The sequence below is a fragment of the Delphinapterus leucas genome, chromosome 6 (genome assembly GCF_059928025.1).
Source record: "Delphinapterus leucas isolate spDelLeu-1000000601 "Yukka" chromosome 6, BTC_Dleu_Yukka2, whole genome shotgun sequence".
Classification (NCBI taxonomy): Eukaryota; Metazoa; Chordata; class Mammalia; order Artiodactyla; family Monodontidae; genus Delphinapterus; species Delphinapterus leucas.
In genome coordinates, this window is record NC_143134.1 from 91,870,490 (window position 1) to 91,889,843 (window position 19,354).

The 19,354-nt window shown below is 41.4% G+C and overlaps 1 protein-coding gene across 1 annotated transcript in view; it reads right to left on the reverse strand.

Annotated features, from left to right (window-relative positions):
• Window positions 1-19,354, reverse strand: part of GABBR2 (gamma-aminobutyric acid type B receptor subunit 2) — a 367,936-nt gene that overhangs the window by 221,501 nt on the left and 127,081 nt on the right. Inside the window, exon 3 of the mRNA XM_022600053.3 lies at window positions 2,355-2,525. Coding sequence (XP_022455761.1) covers window positions 2,355-2,525 — 171 coding nt within the window. The remainder of the gene's footprint in view (window positions 1-2,354; window positions 2,526-19,354) is intronic.

Here is a 19,354-nt window from a genome sequence, read left to right on the forward strand (position 1 = left end):
CCTGACCCCAGTGAGGACAGAGTAATGGAGAAAACACTGACCAATAGTCTGCCAGGCTTCCAGCCTGGGCTGGGCTCTTTACCAGCAAGTGTCCTGGGGCAAGAAGGAACCCATCCTCCATGACCTCAGTTTCCTCATCTGTAAAATGGGAACCATAACCCCTCCCTACAGGGCAACCAGCTGTGAGAGTGTTTGGAAATCTATAAAGCACTCAACCAAATTGGGGCTGATCATTTATCCTCTTTACACCAAAGATTTGGGGTTTTTCAAACCTCCAAGGCTACACACAGGTAGTTCCCATGTGACTGCAGGAAGTTACAGATGGAAAGAAGGAGCAATGGGAGGTCTGGACCAGGCATCCAGACTCCAGGATTCAGTCCTAACTTCTCTGCCAACAATCTTTCATGGCTTCGGAGGTGCTTTGAAACCCTGAACTTTGTTGCTTCTCCTCTCTGGGCCTCAGTCTCCCCTTCTATACAATGAGGAGGTTGGGGGAGCTGTCTCTAAGGGCCCCTCAGACTCTGTCAGACAAAGACTCCCCTGGCAAAAAAGCAGGTCCCTCCAAATCTCAGCAGAGTCTCACGTTAATGAGACCACAGGACTGGCCCTCCCCACCCTCCCCGTTGAACTGTTTCACACTCATTTCAGAACATTTGTGGCTGCTGTATAAAGGGCAGGCTTCCAGCAAAAGCCTCTCCAGTGTTTGGCAGTGAGTCACTCCCACTGGAGGTGAAGTTCCCCTTGTGCCTCTCCCTAGGGACTGGGAAACAGAGGTGGGAAGATCAGGACCACCTTGTCAGGGAAAAGCTGGCCTTGTCTGGATGACCGCAGATGGTGGGGCCAAACACGTCTGCTTTTCAAGCGCCTCTGAAAACATCCCTCTCTGCATAAACTTTATAGTTTACAAAGCTCTGTAAAATTCATGACTCATCTGATTTTGGCAACAACTCTGCAGGAATAGGCATGGGAAGGGTTATTGTCCCCATCTTATAGGGGAGGAAACCACAGCTCAGAGAAGTAAGGTGACTTCTCCAAGGTAGCACAGCCAAAGCATGGAGTGGCCTCTCCTTCCCAAAGGAGAAACGGGGCAGAGCTTCAGAAAGGTAAGTGCAGAGCTGGAGTGGAAACCAGGTCTGTGATTCCCTGCCCTGCTCTGCTCTCCTCGCCCATCCCCCGCCCCACACTGGCAGAAGGGGCGTGTCCTCCCTGACTCCTCTCACTGAGGTCTGCCTGGACACCCGCCTCATACATTTCCCCCCAAATCGGCTCACAGTTGTGTTTTTTCTCTTGGGCTGCTAAGCACACCTGGAATGTCTTACCTTGTTGGGAGGCTCCATGTATCGAGAGCACATATAGGAGAAGATAGGAAAGTAGGAACTATAAAGAGACTAGGAAGAAAAACAAGAAACCATTCTGCACTCAGGTGAGTGGAGAAAACTTCTTAAAGAGTTGCTAATAGTAATATGTGGAAATGGGAATTTTCAAATGTCGCTGGAGGACTAGAAATTGGAACAGCCTTTCTGGAGGTCAGTATGTCTCAACATTTTAAAGGACCCAATAATTCCACTTCTAGAAATCTATTATAAAGATGCACACCTAGGTGGGAAGGTGTTGGCTGTGATATCAAAAAGCTGTAAACATTCAATAAATTACCATCTATCCATGGGACACAACACCATGGCCCATTAATAAGAACGAAGTCAATCAAGATCTCTAAGATCTGTTGTAAAGTGAAAAATGCAAACTATCTAGTATGAGGACATTTGGGTTTAAATATATTGAAAAAGGTCTGGGCAGATGAACACTACACGGAAAGCAGGACTTCACTTGGAAGAGAAAGTGGATTTAGAGGGATTGGGTAAAGCAGCACTTTTCTTTTTTTACTATATATAATTTGGCTTTTTTGTTGCTGTTATTGTTGCAACAATAACCCCCAGAACACCAAGTATTGATGTATACGTGTAAGTCATTAAAACAAACAAAACAAAACCAGAAAAACCACCCAATCCACAGTGACTCTGGAAACTTCATTCCAAGCCAGCTCCTCCCCAAACCCTCCTCACAGGAGAAAGGCTCTTGGCGGCACCTCGTGATTTTAGATGGCCACTATAGGTCAGCAGCAAGGACAACACACTACAGGGGCAGTGAGGGAACAGACCACGCGACTTAGCCAAAAGGCACAATGGAAAAGAAGGTTCCACTCCTGAGCTGTGCAGGTTGGAGGCCTTCACCTGTCCCGCGCACAATCGAATTCCTCAACAGCTTAAAGGCCCCGTGTCAGAGCCCATCCCTGATTGAGCCGTCTTGCCCCTTGCCCAGAGGTAGGTGAGATCGTGCCTCTCGGCAGAGCGTACCTCGGAGAAACGCTGCACGTCCTGGGTCAGTGTGCCCACTCGCTTCCACTGGTAGTGCTTCAGCAACTTCAGGATGGCTGGATTCACTGCGTTATCTGATGGGACCGTCCGAAAGAAGTAGGGGTATTTTTTCTTATCTGCTAGAACAGGCGTGGTGGCAGCAAAAGAGAGCTGAAAACACAAAAGAGACAGCACTTTTACTGGGGGGACCTCAGAGCTGTGGGCCCAGGATCTTTCCTAAGGGAACAGAGGTCTTTAGTTCTCACTCGAGGTACAAACACAAGGGCAAAATATTTTTAAACCTCCTTAGTGCAAAAGTAACAAGTTATAATTGAAGGGAAGGTTTTTAAAAATGCAAAATAAGGAGAAAGAACCATCATTAATGTTGTAGTCTAGCTCCTTCTGATCCTTTTTCCATGCACGGCAATGTTTTAAAAAAAGATTCTTGAGATCATTCTACATACACATTTGAACTGTTTATTCCCTCACTTAACATTATCCTACAAGCATTTAACCGTCCTGTTAAAACTTCTTGTAAACATTTTAACATGTAAACTTTTTAATAGCAGCATAATATTCTAGCATATGAACATAGCATAATTTACTGAATCATGTTTAATTTGGGGGCATTTAGACTGTTTCTAATTTGTCATTATTGTCATATTATTCTGCAAGCGTCTTTGTGCTTGGCACTTTTCCCCTATATTTCAGGCTATTTCTGTAGGATAGAGTCTAGGATGTGAAATTTCCCAGATAAAGGATGTGAGCTTTTAAAGACTTGATATTTATTTCCAAAAAGGATTGCATCAATTTACACACCCACTAGATAGTTATAATTAGAGGGCCAATCTCACCACACTCTTATCAACGGACGGAAATAAAACATCTTTCTATCTAATTTATTAATGATTTATCACTGAAAAACTGGAATCATAATGAATTCATTGGTTATACATAAGTTTGAACATTTTTCCATGTGGCCGATAACTAGCTGTATGTCCTATTTTAGAAATTGCTTTTTTATGTCTCTTGTTTATTTTTTGAGTGGTATTCTAATGCTTTTCTTATTGAATTTAATGAAGACTATTATATGTACAGCATTCAAACTCAGGCTATTACAGTTGCTGCAAATATCCCAGTTTGTTTGCTTTTACGTTTTGTGTGTGTATATTTTAATTTACACTCAGTAGTCAAATCTATCCATCTTTCCCTTTATTAGTCCTTCTTTTTTTAAGTGCCAGTGAGTTGCTAAATTGGATTTTAATTATCTGTCCTACAGGGCACAGCTTAAATGTCACCTCTTCTATAACATTTCCTCTGATCTCTGCTTTCTCTTTCCCTCAGCCTCATCCACAGAAGGCGGTTATCAAATTTTTTGATCTTTGTAGTGTGATGGTAGAAGAATGGTATCTTCTTGTAGTTCTGGTTTGCATTTACCTTATTATGAGTGAGGTTGAGTATCTCCCTTATGTTTAAGAGCAATGTGCAGTTTCTTTCTGGAAAGTGTTCACATCCTTTGCTTGTTCTCCAATTGTACTCTTTTTCTTATTGATTAGTAGCAATCACTTATTGATTAGTGATCTTTTATAGCAGGGAGATTAACCCTTTGTGATATAAGTTGCTAATTCTCCCCCAGTTTGTACTTTTTCTTTTGCTGTTTCTCATGGTGTCTTTTGCCATATAGAAGTATTTTTTTTTAATGTGGCTGAATTTATTAATTTTTTTTCTTTCTGTCTTTGGGTTTTATGCCATATTTAGAAAGGCCTTTCCCACTCTGAGATTATAAAAGAATTCCTCCATGGTTCCTTCTAGTCTGTCTATCATCCTCCCCTGCCTGTCCTCACGGGTTTGTCGCCTGGTGTGAGAGGACGGAGGAGACCCAGTACCCGCATGTGATGAGCGCCTTCCAGCACAGGTTCAAGAACAGGCTAACTTGGTTGGCCGTTAGGCTTTATAAGATCCTGTGATCCCTGACAAATTGATTTGTTTTTCATGTGTCTAGCAAGTATTTAATAAACTCTTGTATAGTAATTTTTTTGTTGTTGGGTACTGATAGCTCCAGAATTTTGTGACCACTGTTGTGGTTATGTCTGTACATCACTAGTTAATGCTACTTTATCTAACCTTATTCAGTATGCTTCATTTACCAAACTTTGTGCTCAAAATACATAAATACAATTTTATTTTATTTTTGGCCGCACTGCACGGCTTGCGGGATCTTAGTTCCCTGACCAGGGATTGAACCTGTGCCCTCAGTAGTGAAAGCTCGGAGTCCTTACCACTGGACCGCCAGGGAAGTCCCAATACTATTTTTAAAAAATAGTATTTCCTTCCTTCTCTTGTTTCATTTAAATCTCTGATCCAGAGAGGGCACGGCTAAGCAAGATCCCTCTTTGCTGCCACTGGCCTTCCTTCCCCACCCTTGCTGTCTCAGCAGCTCTAGATCCAGTACATCTCAGAGTCCAACTTTAACATCCAGGGAAGTAACATCCTGGCACCCTCAGGCCCCAGCTGAAGTTGCTTTACTGCTCCTCCTGTCACCTGAGGAAGCACTTCTTTTCCTCCCAAGACTTTAGCAGAGCAGGGCAGTGGAGATCTTGTCCCTTTCCCTGATCTGTCTCAGATGGTAGATGGCCACTACCCAGGATCCCTGGATCTCCTGCATCCACTCAGCAGTCTCAGCAGGTCCTGTCTGTTGGAGCTGAACATACAACAACCCATCAGCTGTCACCTAGAGCTAGAGTGCACCTACAGGAACCAATTTCTAAGATCCCCACAGAGACAGGACATCATCCCAAGACTGGTAAAAGTCAAGGATAGATCAACTGTTAAAAAAACATTCTGGGTAGAATAAGGCCCAATGAGAGAGGAAAATCCCAGCTGGACATATTGAGGACACTCAAATCCAGAGCTGTCCAGCAAGGGAAGGCCTGCTGTTGGAAGTAGCGAGATCCCTGTGTCTGGAGGTGTGCAAACGGAGGCTATGGCCTAGCAAGAATGCAGAGGGGCTGCAAAGTGTCTGAAAACTCCTTAAAAACTGTATGGAAAAGCTTGTGTGGGCATGTATGTGCATACAGACACACATTTTTCTGAAAAGAGGATCCATGGCTTCCATCAGATTCACAAAGAGAATCCTAAACAAGGTCAGCACCCCTGCCTGAAGGTGATACTTAGGTCGCATAGCGAGTGTAAGAAACAGAAGCTTTCTACAGTCTGCTCAAACCTAGCGTCTTATTCTTCTCTCAAGATTAAAATAACACTTCCAGCTTCCTATGGTCTGTGTAAGAAGGAGCTATTAGAAAAATCAGGCAGCAACTATTTCAGGACCTGGGATTGGTATATGTGCAATTGCATCCCCCAAAATGCTTATCTGATACAATTTGGAAAATTATGGTTTTCTGATGTGATTTCTGAATCACACTCTGGTTGATACTTTGCTGTTATTGTCCCATTAGTTCCAGGTCCACAATTAATTGTTGCTTGAACAACCTCATATGTTTGCCCTATAGGTAATTAGAGTGGTTACTGTTCAGTGAATAAATGGCCCATTGTGTTTACAATGGGCTTGGAGTACAATATATGCCCCGGGTCTAAATCATGTTGGGTGCAAAATATTAACTGGCACTGACACTTTCTGCACCATTTGAGATAATGCAAACTTTGATTAGATTGCTTTGCATCACTGTTCCTCTAGCTTTAGCCTCCTAAACCTTTCTTCCACTGGGCAAAGACTGCAGGTGCCAGGTAGCACTGCTGAACTTCAGAACTGGAGAAACCTAAGAAATCATCTAGCTCTGGAGTTCTCTACTCTGGCTACATGTTGGAATCACCTGGGGATATTTTTAAAAATATTGATGACTTGGTCCCACTCCAAACCAAGTGAATCAGAATCTCTGGGCATAGAGCCCAGGCATCAGTATAATCTAAAAACTTCCCAAGGTGATTACAATGCCCAGTGAAGGTTGAGAACCACTGATACAGCTCAACAGCCCTAGTTTTGAATATGCAGACCAAGGCCCAGAAATGGAAAGCTATTGAGATACCCACCAAAGTCAATAAGAGGTAAAAGCGGAATTCGAATCCAGGCCAAAAGGACTCTAAGACCAGTGCTCTCTCTCCCTCTGATGGCTGTCCCCTGCATCCTATGAGCTTGCCAGGCCTTCCTCCCCCAGCACAGTCACCCAGCATCTGCAACAACAGCCCTGTTAGCACCCTAACTCGAAGACCCAATCTTTCTGGGCTCTCCTGCCTTATTTCACACAACCAAGTTCATTTCTAAACAAACTGTGACTGAGGCTTCAAGTTAATCTCTAACCAAGGATTATTTATTTCAGAGAGTACTTTTTATTTTACAATTTTGTTATCATTTCTAGTTTTATTGCATTGTTTTGAGAATTTGGTGTGTACAGTGTCTGCTTTTGGAATTTATTGAGGTTTTTTTTTGGTGGCCTATTATACAATCAATTTTTGTGAAAGTCCCATGTTGGCCAGAAAAACAGATGCAGTGTCTAGTTGTAAGCTATAAAATTCTTTATCAGACTTCTGATGTATAAAAGATATAATCCAGCTAACCAATTACATTAACACGTTTTGTATTTTTGCTTACTTGACCTATCAAAGACTGAGACGTATGTTAAGTTTTTCTCTATTGTCTCTGAAAATTTCTCCATGTTATTCAAATTTTTTGCTTTATATGCCTTGATTTTATGTTGTTTTGAGGATAAGTGTTCATTACATCTTTATTTTTCAGCAATGTATACACTTCCCTAGTGCAAACAGCAGGTACTTAATAGATAATCATTGAATGAACTGAGAATTAAAATATTTATCAAGGTAAAATAACTCTGTCATTTTATTGCTGTTTGTTTCAAATAATATCTTGCTCAATATTAATACTGAATTAGCATCTCGCTTGATATATTTTTTTAATTTTTAATTTTTTACATCATTATTGGAGTATAACTGCTTTACAATGGTGTGTAAGTTTCTGCTTTATAACAAAGTGAATCAGTTATACATATACATATGTTCCCATATCTCTTCCCTCTTGCGTCTCCCTCCCTCCCACCCTCCCTATCCCACCCCTCCAGGTGGTCACAAAGCACCGAGCTATGCGGCTGCTTTCCACTAGCTATCTACCTTACGTTTGGTAGTGTATATGATATTAATATTGAAACCTTTATTTTTTGCTTGCATTTGCCTGCCATAGCTCTGATTCTCCTTTTATTTGTATTCCATTACAATTGTTTTTAAGTATATTTCTTGAAATGAGTACATGAATGGATTTTAAAATATATGCTTATTGCTGCAATAAATACTTGGTCTTGCTTTCATCATCTGGTTGGCAGTCTTATTTTTTTTTTTAATGTTTCCTTTTGTTCCTTTTGGTATTCAGACTTCTCCATTCTGAATCTATTAATCTTGCTTCTTGTCTTAACCTGCTAGAACATCTTTTCATATTGTGAAGGGTAAAGGGTTGAAAATTTGCTTAGGATGACCCTCTGTTGCTTTGACACATGGTAGAATTCATCTGGATATAAAATTCTTGGGCTACCATTTTTTCCCTTTGAAACTACAAAGTGATGCAGCGGAGAAATCCAGGGCTATTTGGATTCTTGTTCATTTGTAGGCATCTGATTTTCTCTGGACGCCTGAAGGGTTTTTCTTCTTTATTCTTAGAATTCAAAAACTTTGCCTAAATAGATGCGGGTGTGGCACTCTTGATTTTATCTGGAACACAGGGAGTCCTTCAATCTATACCCTCAAGTCTTTTAACTAAAAAAAAAAAAAAAAATATATATATATATATATATATATATATATACAACACATATATATGTGTGCATTTATATATAAAATATAATACTAGGTATTTATTATATTTATATTACATTAATATTCATATATATTCTTGCCTCTCCACTGGAATACCTGATTATCTATGTGTTGTCTTTCATTTCCCAAATCCATATCTGTCATATTTTTTCCATGATTTCATCTCTCGGTCCTTGTCCTCTGCATTCTGGAAGACCATCTTATTTTATTCTATCTCTTCTATTACAGGGTATGTGCATATTCAGTTTCATTAATTCCTGGTAAAATGGCCGTATCATCCACAGTCATAGTGGCAGAGCACCAGGGTTCTCATTTCTTCACGTATTGACCAATATGTGGTATTATCTGACTTTCTACATTTTTGTTCAACTTTCAGGGATAAGGCAGCACTTCATTATTAATTGATTTTGCAGCCCTCTGACTGTGATGTGGTTGACTAGCTGCACAGACACGTTAGCCATTTAAGTTCTTTGTTTGGTGGGTTTGCTGATTTGCTTTTCAACAGTCTCAGTCTTACTGTCCTTGACATACTTTTATTGTTATTGACTTCTTCCATTTCCCAGTAATTTTTTATGATCATAACCCTTTTTGTCCCATCCTCTTATCTCATGTTTCATGGAGACCATGTCTTTTCTGCATATGATTGAGGATGCCAAAAGTCTTTGTAAAGTTTCTTTCTTTATCCTAGAACAGCTCATCTTCAGAGCTGGACTCTTCCTCTACTTCTGGGTATTGTGCACCTTTTATTATTTTTGTGGTACTTTTGCAAAGGCTGAATGTTAGGTGTTTTCAGAGTACTCATCCCCAAAAGCAAGGCAGGTATTTTCAGAGGTGGCCTATCAAAAGACAATATATGGATTGCCCTTGGCCCTGTTTTCTGTCTGTTTACATTATAATTATTTTTTTCTCAGAAAACTGGAGAAGAAATATTCAAGCACAGATTTTGGTGTCTAGTATGCTCCCACCTTACACAGTTCTGTATTAATGAGCAGCTAATTTTCTGATACTGTGGATCAGCACAATACATTAAATTCCTGTCATGCATTGCTGCCAGGGATTTTCTTTTCTATAGATTTTCTTTTCTATAAAGCTTTACTTGAGAGGTTTCTTGTGCCCTCCTGTCCACTCCTATCTAGCTTTTTCTAGGAATTTATAGCTCTGTTTGAATTTAGAAAAAAGCATCTTGGTTGCCTCAAAGAACAGCAACTGTGACTAGAGGCATAGATGTCCAATTTTCTGATTGGTAGAAGCCCTAACAGACTGTGGAAGGGAGAGGGAAAAGTATGTCTATTATTTTTCAGGGCAGTTGTAATTTTATGAGGCAAGGTTCCAAGTGCCAAGAGGCAAAATTTGGTAGGATTTTCTCAATACTGTCCCATCTACTTTATAATCGTGAAGCTTCCAAACATCTAGGCTGTCAGTGAGTCTTAGAGTCCCTTAGTTCTTTGAAGTAGGACTTACTATCCATTTTACAACTAAAGAAACCGTGGCCCAGAAAGGTGACATAAGCCATGGAAGGTCAGTACAGGAAATATGGAATTGGTCTTTTGACTTCATATTTAGTTCTCTTTCTTCAACCAGCTCTGACCCATCAGTCCCAGGTGAGACGGGGCAACGATCCAGGGCTTGGTCTTTCTACTGAGACATGCTAGCACAGGGAAGAGACAGCTTATTTCAAGGCTTCCAGAGTCTCTCAAACATAGCAACTGTCCATGGTGGGCATGGCTGGTCCTGGGAGATTCTGGGGGGACACACCCTTAACCAGCAAAGTGGGATGGGAAGACAGCCATCAGCGTCTCTCTCTGAGCTCTGGCTTGCCATGGAATATTCTGTGAAAGTTTAGGGTCTGCCTATTGAACTGTGCGTCTCCTTCACATTAAGGGCCCACAGGCAGAGAGAATAGAAGAGTGAAGACAACTACAATGGCACTTCAGGGAGCTGGGAAACCGGGCTTACCCCTGTCTCTATGGCTTTGAGAACAAGGCAGAGTATTTCCCCTCTGTGGGTGTCTGTTTTTCTCATCTCTAAAAACGATGGGTTGAAGCAAAGATTTCAAAGGTTCTTTGCAACCACACAACTCTATACTTCTCTCCCCAGCAATTGAGGAAAATGATTAAGGAGTTTGTTAGTTTTGTGGGGGTGTGGGTTTCATTTGATCTGACGTTGTATTTCAATTCTCTGCAGATTCAAGTCTAGATGAAAAATGTGAATACACCTCCCAATTTCAGGATCTTTATTAAATTCTCAGCCACTGATGAATTCTTCTCTAAATGCAATTCCTTCTTTACCTGGTTTGGGGTCTCAGAGTTTAACTTTTCTGCAGAAATAAACCATTTTTCAGGTGGAAAGTATAACCAAGCGCGCCCCTAGTTGCTAAATCCTAGGTGAGAAGTGCGGGCCAGATGCCAGGGGGGAGAAGATGATTGAGGCTTGCTCTTTTCTCCATTCGGTTTAATCTTCTTCCACGGGTTTGCTGACTGTTTCTGTAATTAAATGAGGGAGGTATTTGTCATCTAGGGTTCCTTTCAGCCAAGATGAATGGAACGCAACTTTCTCAGGAAGCTTCTGACAAAACCCTGTTTGTGGCCAGTGCCAGGTCATATACAAAGGCACCGGGCTGTGTGCGTTGGGAACTGGGCTCCACTTCAGATCTGCGCCAGGTCACCGCTGCACCCAAGCCCTGGCAAAAAACTGTTTGGACACAAAAGTGCCTCAACACAGACGCCCGTGAGATTAACGTGATGTGGGGTGGCCGCAAAACATTTCCCGAGATAAGGAGGGAAAATGAAAGTCTGGCATTTGGGCGAGTTCTTGGGGCCCCACTCCAACCAAGGCCTGCTGGGCAGCGTGCGTAGGCTTGCTCTGAGGTTTGAAACCTCTTCTGGAACCTCCTGGGGACAATCGCCTCTCCTTCCTGCTGATGAATTTTAGTTTTAATCACTCAGAGATGCACAGCAGTTCCATTTTTACCACCCACGTCCATCGCCGGATCCTTACTGGGGACTTGCAACAATTCATGAGGGAGGTTGGGAAGGCATAATTGTCTTTGTTCCTCGTGGAGAAACCGAGGCTCAGAAAGGCACAGTGCTGTGCCTAAGGCCCCCATGGCCAGCAAGGGGGAAAGTGGGATTTGAACTCAGATATTTTGACTCCTTCAAGGTATTGCCTAGTGAGCACCTGCCGTGGGGCAAGCATTGTGTGGAGGGCTTGGTGTGAAGGGTTCACTTTGCATTGAATGTGCAAAACCACCTTATGAGGTAGACACTATTTTGATCTGCATTTTTCAGATGAGGAGACTGAGGCTCAGAGAGGTTCAGAGAGGTTAAGTCACTTGCATGTGGTCACATAGCAAGAGATTGGCAGAGCAGGGAGACTAACATCACAGGCTTTACTCATTCCACAGACTGCTATGCTTCTTCTCTGTGATTAACAATTTCCAAAACTCATTTACTGCTTTAGTCTAACTTTGATCTTCACAAAAACCCATGATACAGATAGAGCAGACTTTATTGCCCTCATTTTATAGACGAGGAAACTGAAGCTCAGAGAGATAAGTGACTTGCTTAGAGTCCCATGTCAGCAAATGGCAAGGTTAGGGCTCAAACTTGGGACTTTTGTTCTTGAAATGTGGTTCATCTCTCCAATGACAAGGCTGCTTCTTAGGGAGGCACCCAGGTACAAGATGAGAAAGCAACTTGGGCCATTTAAAAGAAGAGAGAAGAAAAAAAAGAAGATTTGCTTAAAAGGAAAAACAATACTGAATCCGTGGCTTATTATGTTTCGATTGCCTAAGATGTTCCAATTCAATTACATGAAACAAAACTCGTATGTGTATTTGATTTTTTACTGAAGATAAAATTCTTCATATTTTTCTTTTTAAACTTTTATTAGGAAATATAAACTACAATATAAGTGTGTAAAATATATATGTTCAGTTCAAAGAGTAATAATAAAATCAATACCCAACTGTCCATCACCGGTTTAAGAGAAATAGCTTTTATTTATGTGTAAATATTAAATTGCAAAGTAACTTAATTTTTTGCTCTTTAAGATACAATTTTTTCTACGTGGCATTCTGTGATTTTTATTTCCTCTTCACTCCCCTCTACAACATTTCTATCATTGTTTTATGTAAAGAAGGTTGTAAAATAAATATTACTTCCTCAAATCCTTCTTTTCCCCTTTATAAGTAAAAAATAGGAGTAAAATAGAGAAAGAGCAAAACTAAGCCGGTGCTGAGAAAGTGGTATGGTCCATAGGGGTCAGAATTTGGAGTTTCAGCTTGGACAGGCTGAGTCTGAATGCCAGCTCCACCACTCACTATGCAACTTCAGGAACATTACTTCACCTTTTGGGATCTGTCCCCTCTATAAACCAGGGTGACAAGCCACCACCGCCCCCTGCAATCTTAGCGCTATTCTGAGGATCAGAATAACAAAGGCACCCAACTAATGACTGTTAATGTTAGATCACAGCTTCTAGACTTAGAAGTTATGAGAATTGGACGGTATTTCTTACAATTATGAAAAGCCTTTTAACTTACAAAGCCCTTTCCTTCAATAACACCTCAACCCTGGGGAGGGCAGAGTGGAGAAGAGTTTACCCATTTTACAGATGAGAGACCTCAGAGAATGGAAGGGTTTGCTCACAGTGATGTGGCTACTACCAGGCTGAGAAATAATTCTAAACTGGGCCTTCTAAATACTAACCTGGCAATTCTAAAATGTCTTGTTAATTAAATATAATAATGATTATATTGCTTGTTTAATTGTGTACAATTAGAACATATGTCTTTAATTTTCTCTTAAACTTCTGATAAGACGCTTCATTCATTTCTCCCTTATAGCTGTGTAGGTGACAAATACAGGAAATTAACAAGTCACATTAGAAGACTCTTTGGTTTCCTCAGCTCCTTTGCACTTTGCTTTCAGCTGATGTCTTCAGGGGTAAGAAGCACTCTCATGTGATCACAGCTGTGAAGCCAACTGCTTTTTAATTACCACACTGCAAAAACCATGTCTCCTCATGTCAATTTAGCACCTCTAATTAGTCAATAGGTTGACATCACATCTATGGAGGGGAAAGGTGTGCTGGGGCCCAGCGTGATGCTTGCAGTGGGAGAGGATGCAGCATTTCCATCTGCTGGATTCTCCCTTCTCTTCAGGGCCAGCTCCTATTCATCTGTCCAGGCCTGCTCACAGCCACCTCCTCCATGTAGCCTTCCCTGCCATCCCTCAGTTCTTCCAGCACTGTTTCCTGCCCTTGCTGTGGAGTGCTGAGAAGTAATTGATAGCCAGGCCCATTTCACTGACTGGTCTGTGGGCATTTTGTGGGCTGTCTCCAATCCTCTCTGTAGCCATGGGAGAAGAGAGAGAAGAGGAGGGGCAAGGGAGGCAGTGGGGGCACAAAATGCCTCCATACTTGCCTTCCAGACAAGAGCTCACCATGGTTTTCATATAGAATGAGGCTGAGGAGGAAGGTAAGTACTGGTTTGTGTGGCTGAGAAAGACAGGGTTTTAGCTGGGCCTGTCACCTTGGAGCATGTAAAGGGAGTCCGGGCAAAGCTCTGGGTAGCAGTACTCTACACAGGAGTCACTCAACCAGGGCAGGCCAAGACTCCTGACGGGGGCTGTAAGCCACCTGCCCACTGACACACAGAGAGAGAGCACACAGAAAGGTCAGGAGGGTGGAGGTCGCCAGGCATCTCACAGCCCGGACAACTGGGCTCTAAAAGAAGGGGTCATTGTAGGTTCCATTTACCCCTGTGAGCCAACACCTTCCATAACCAAGGAAAGGAGAGCAGAATGCTGGACTCCAGACCTCTGAGATTTGCTTCATGATCAGTCCTGGGGAAATTAAGTTAAATCAAGACAAAAGATTCAAAGGTGCTTTCCAAGAATGTGAAGTCTTCTTCAGTGGGACAGAGAAGGTCATCCTGGACCAGTGAGGCTGGGGCTGGGGGCACAAGGAAAGGAGCATGGGTATGTGGTTATGGAATATCAAGACCCAACTCCTCCATGTATCAGCTGCACTTCCACTAGCAATCCATTAGGCCTCAGTCTCCCCACCCGTGAAATGGAGAGAATAAGTCCTGTCCTAACTCTCCAGGGCTCTTTTTCTTTTTTTCAAATGAGAGTTTGGTTGTGAAAATGTTCTACAGGAAGTTAAGTTCTATGCTAATAGAAGGTGAGGGTTACAAATCCCACCTGGTCAGCTCATCCCTCACCTTTTCTACTGCTCCAGCCTCCTTTCTCACCCTCTCACTCCAGCCTTCTACTTCCCAAAGCATACCAGGCTCTCTCTCATTCCCCCACGAAGCCTTCCTGAACACCTCTCCACACCTCCAGTCTAGGCCAAGTGCACCTCCCCACCCCAGCCCCATCAGATCTATCACACTGTATTATAATTGCATCCTTACTTCCCTGCATAAGACTGTAAGATAACAAGCACTCGAGCTGTCATGTAAAGAAGCACTCAAATATTTCTCAAATAAACAGGAAAACTCAGATCAATGTACGACTAGTTCAGGGAGGCTAATATGAACCAATAAAAGAAGAAATATTTTGGGGCTTCCCTGGTGGCGCAGTGGTTGAGAGTCCACCTGCCGATGCAGGGGACACGGGTTCGTGCCCGGTCTGGGAAGATCCCACGTGCCGCGGAGCGGCTGGGCCGGTGAGCCATGGCCGCTGAGCCTGCGCGTCCAGAGCCTGTGCTCTGCAGCAGGAGAGGCCGCAACAGTGAGGGGCCCGCGTACCGAAAAAAACACCAAAAAAACCCAAGAAATTGCTCTGGACGCGCAGGCTCAGCGGCCATGGCTCACCGGCCCAGCCGCTCCGCGGCACGTGGGATCCTCCCAGACCGGGCACGAACCCGTGTCCCCTGCTTCGGCAGGTGGACTCTCAACCACTGCGCCACCAGGGAAGCCCCGAAATATTTAATAATAAGGTATTCAAGAATGAATCAAAACCTTGCAAAGCACTGAGTTCCCCATCACTGAAGGTATTCAAGGAGATGCTCAAGGGCTGTCCACCAGGGTCACGAATTCCAAAACCGGAAAGGAGTTTGTATTTGTCAGTGTTGTGTTTTACGTGCACTGCTGGTGGCATACCCAGTGATTTCAGGTGAGCCCCAGTCTAATATTTTATATCTTAATAGGTATGTTTTCTCTTTATTTACTCTTACACTTCTTAGTAAATGATGCTGATTTTCCATTCATGGTATTTAAATAAAAGGATGAGTTGATTTAAAGGAAAATACTAAATAAATTAATAATACAAGTGTTATACAGATCTGGTAAAATCAAGAAAGTGATATGCAAATGATGTCTGGGAAACATGGGACTGCAGGTGCGTTAAGGAGTCTTAAAGAATATATGACCCTCAGAAATAAAAATCTACTCAAATTTCCATCACTTTCCACTAAATTAAACCATAATATAAATTTAAATGATGTAGGATGAGCTAGACTCTTAGGTAGGCAAGGGAGAATAGGCACTATCAGAAGTACCAAAAAGAGGGTGGATCTCTCAAATGAAAGAAATTACATAGAAAAGAAAGAGAAATAACTGTAGAAGTAGAAATGGCCTAAGAGATTTGCCATATTTAGAAATATTGGGGACATAATTGTACTAAAAACTTATTCTTTATTTATCTGAAATTCAAATTTAACTAGGCATCCTGTATTCTATCTGGTAACCCTAAGTAACCATCCAAGCCGGAGGTGGTAAATAGGCTTGAGTCTATGTTATATCATCAACAGGCTGACAGTGGCTGCCAAGAGAAGTGGGTTAAGTCAGTGAAGAGAGTGTGGTGATCAACTATGTTATGTCTGCAATTAGCACAGGAGGGGGAAAGTAATGGCACCAACGCATTCATTTATCTGCCATCCTGGGCTTGTCCAACTCCTCATTTTACACAATGAGGACCAGGGACGACAAGGGACTTGCCCAGGCTCACAGCACAAGTCCACAGCTGGGCTGAGCTAAACTCATTTGCTGCTCCATGCTGCCTACTTGGAAACAAAACAGAATGCTACCAACGCCATGATTATGTAATTTCAGACTACCCTCAGCAAGCATGACGACCCATGTCATCGGCCAGAATGCACGCGGCCAGTCAATCCCTCTACCTGATCCAACTTATCATCATGACTGCATTTGAATGTCTTAGAGTAACATAAAAGATGTGAAACAAAATCCGTTTACACCAAGAGAGTTCTGTTGAAGGAGAGATCATTGCAACAGAAAGCACTCAAGGGTCTGAACTGCCGTGCTCTTCATGTAATATCCTGAGGGTGCTCAGTAGTACAATTTTACATTTGACTCTTGCTTTATTACAAGGCAGATATTTTACCTACCATTCATTGAATTGGATGGAATGAACTAAATTTGTGATTTCTTCTTTATCTTTCTGTTCTTCCTTTCTCTTTCTGGGCCTGAGGTTCCTTACTGCTAAAATAAGGAGACTGCACCAGGTGGATTTTTATTCCAGCTCTAAAATTTCATGATTTTGTAATTCTATGTATAATTTACAAACCAAGGCAAATTCTCTCTTTAGGCGAGAAAATGAAAATCGCTGGATTAGAGACAACATTGCCAGAAGGGTTTTAAACCAGCCTCTCTCACAAAGAGAATTATTTAGTCTAATTGTTTTATGTCTCCATTTAGATATCAGCCTTTTACTTTCTGTTCTTCTTAATCAAGTTCATTCATTAGTATTCTCTTTCATTCAGTAAAGCTGTATTTTCTAGAAAAATTATAGATGCATTTTCCCTTTGACCCAGAAATCCCACTTCTAGGAATTCACCCCCAACTTACACTGGCACAAATATGACATATGGCCAAGGTTATTCCAACAGATTGGAAACAACCCAAATGTCTATTGATAGCGGACTGGCTGTACAAATTATAGTATATCCACACAAAGAAGTGCTATGCAGTTGTAAAAAGAATAAAGAATGTCTTTACATAGTGATAAAACAGTAAGCTCCAGAAAAATAAAGTGAAAAAAGCAACATGCCAAATAGCACATATAGTATGCTAGCTTTTGCATAAGGAGAAAGAAAAATAAACACACACACATTTGTGCATATTTGCAACAAGAAACACTGGAAGAATACATTTAAAACTAATAAAAATGGTTATCTACAGAGGTGGCATAGAACAGAGAGAGGGAAGTTGGATCGGAGACAAGAATTCTCTACTTTGAACGCTTCCCCAGAGGTCATACAATCAGTTAAAAATATAACACCAAAAATAAGACCCTTAAACACAGATCTACCTGCTTTGAAGCAATTCAATAAATCATAATCGAACTCATCCAACTGGATATGTACAAAGCCATTGCAGAATAAGCTGAAACAGTTTAATTACTTAGATAAAGAAGAGAAACAAATATTTTAAAATGCCTTAAACCACGTTTTGCAATCATTTAGCCTAGTAAGAGAGGATCTGGGAAACAGTAACTCTAGATAGGCTAGTTTGGAGTGCAGCTAGTGGGGAAACGTCAATCAGAGGGAAATTAATTTAATTAAAACTTAAATTAAATTTTCTTAAAATTTAACTTAAAAAGTTATATATGTTTTAAAAATTAATTTAATTAACAACAAAAAATCAATCCCTGAAAACTGAAAACAAAGGCACTTAAGAGTATATTAAAAAATAATTAAAATAAAAAAGAGTAGGACTTCCCTGGTGGCGCAGTGGTTGAGAGTCCGCCTGCCGATGCAGGGGACGCGGGTTCATGCCCCAGTCCGGGAAGATCCCACATGCTGCGGAGCGGCTAGGACCGTGAGCCGTGGCCACTGGGCCTGCGCGTCCGGAGCCTGTGCTCCACAACGGGAGAGGCCACAACAGTGAGAGGCCCGCGTACCACAAAAAAAAAAAAAAAAAAAAAAAAAAAAAGACTATATCAAGTTGCTAATGTAATCACATGGAGAAAAATCTATAAGGGGACTTCTGGACACATCTTTATTGTCCAAATAAGGAGGGATATAGTCCCTTCCCCATCCCCAACCCCACACACATTGATAGCTTTTTATTGTGAGAGTATTCAAAGCTACAAAAAAGTTGAAAGAACAGTATAATGAACACCATATATCTTTCACCATTCGCCATTTCCCACATCTGCTTTCCTCTCTCTATAAATATATACACATATATAAGTATACATACACACAGAGAGACAAACATATATGTACACACACACACATGCACACGCTTTTGTTTTCAACACATTTGAAATTAACTTGTAAACATTGTGACACTTTACTCCTAAATAGTTCAGAATGCATCTCCTAATAATGACATTCTCCAGTATCATTACAGCATCATTATCACACTTACAAAAATGAGTAGTAATTCAGCATCATCTAATGTATAGTCCACATTCATATTTCTTTGATTTCCCTAATATGACCTTTACATTTTAAGAATTCACACGAGGCTTGAATTTGATTGTTGTATTTTTTTAGTCCCTTTTCATCTACAACAGTCCTCTGCCCTTCTGCTGTTGTTCTTGTTTTCTGCAACATTAACTTTCTTGAAGAATCCAGGCCAGGTGACTTGCAGGATGTCCTACATTTGTGTGATTATCTCCTGATGCTCAGATTCAAATTTAAACATTTTTTTGTTTAAAACATTAAAAATTATATTTTTGACCTTAGTTCACTGCAAAAATCTAGAAGCAGTGAACCCCAGTAGCAATGAGCATACCTAGCATGCAGACTGTGGTTTCTAAATATGATTCCCCACCAGAAAGAATCAGGGATCCTTGGAGAAATGGCTGACTCCAAGTCTAAGGCAGGTAAAATATTAAGCACCCAAACTGACAGCAGAGAAAGGAGGAAGGGAGAGAATGGGGCAGGAGGAGGAAAGAAAGGGTCAAAAGGGAACACTCTTTTGTAGAGAAGAACATCAGCTTAAATATGGAAGGAAGAAGAGAATTAGAAAATGGCCAGTTTGCAACTCCAATGTAATTTACAGTGATTTAGGCTAGGACCATCAATAGATGCTAAAACCATCGGGAGAAAGATCGTGGGGGACAGGATATTCACATGGTCTCAAAGTCTCACACCACAGATTATATAATAATTGTTAAGGGAAAAAGGTATCTTCACAATAAATCTAGCAGATACCACTGTAACCAAGTGATCAAATTTAGCACCAT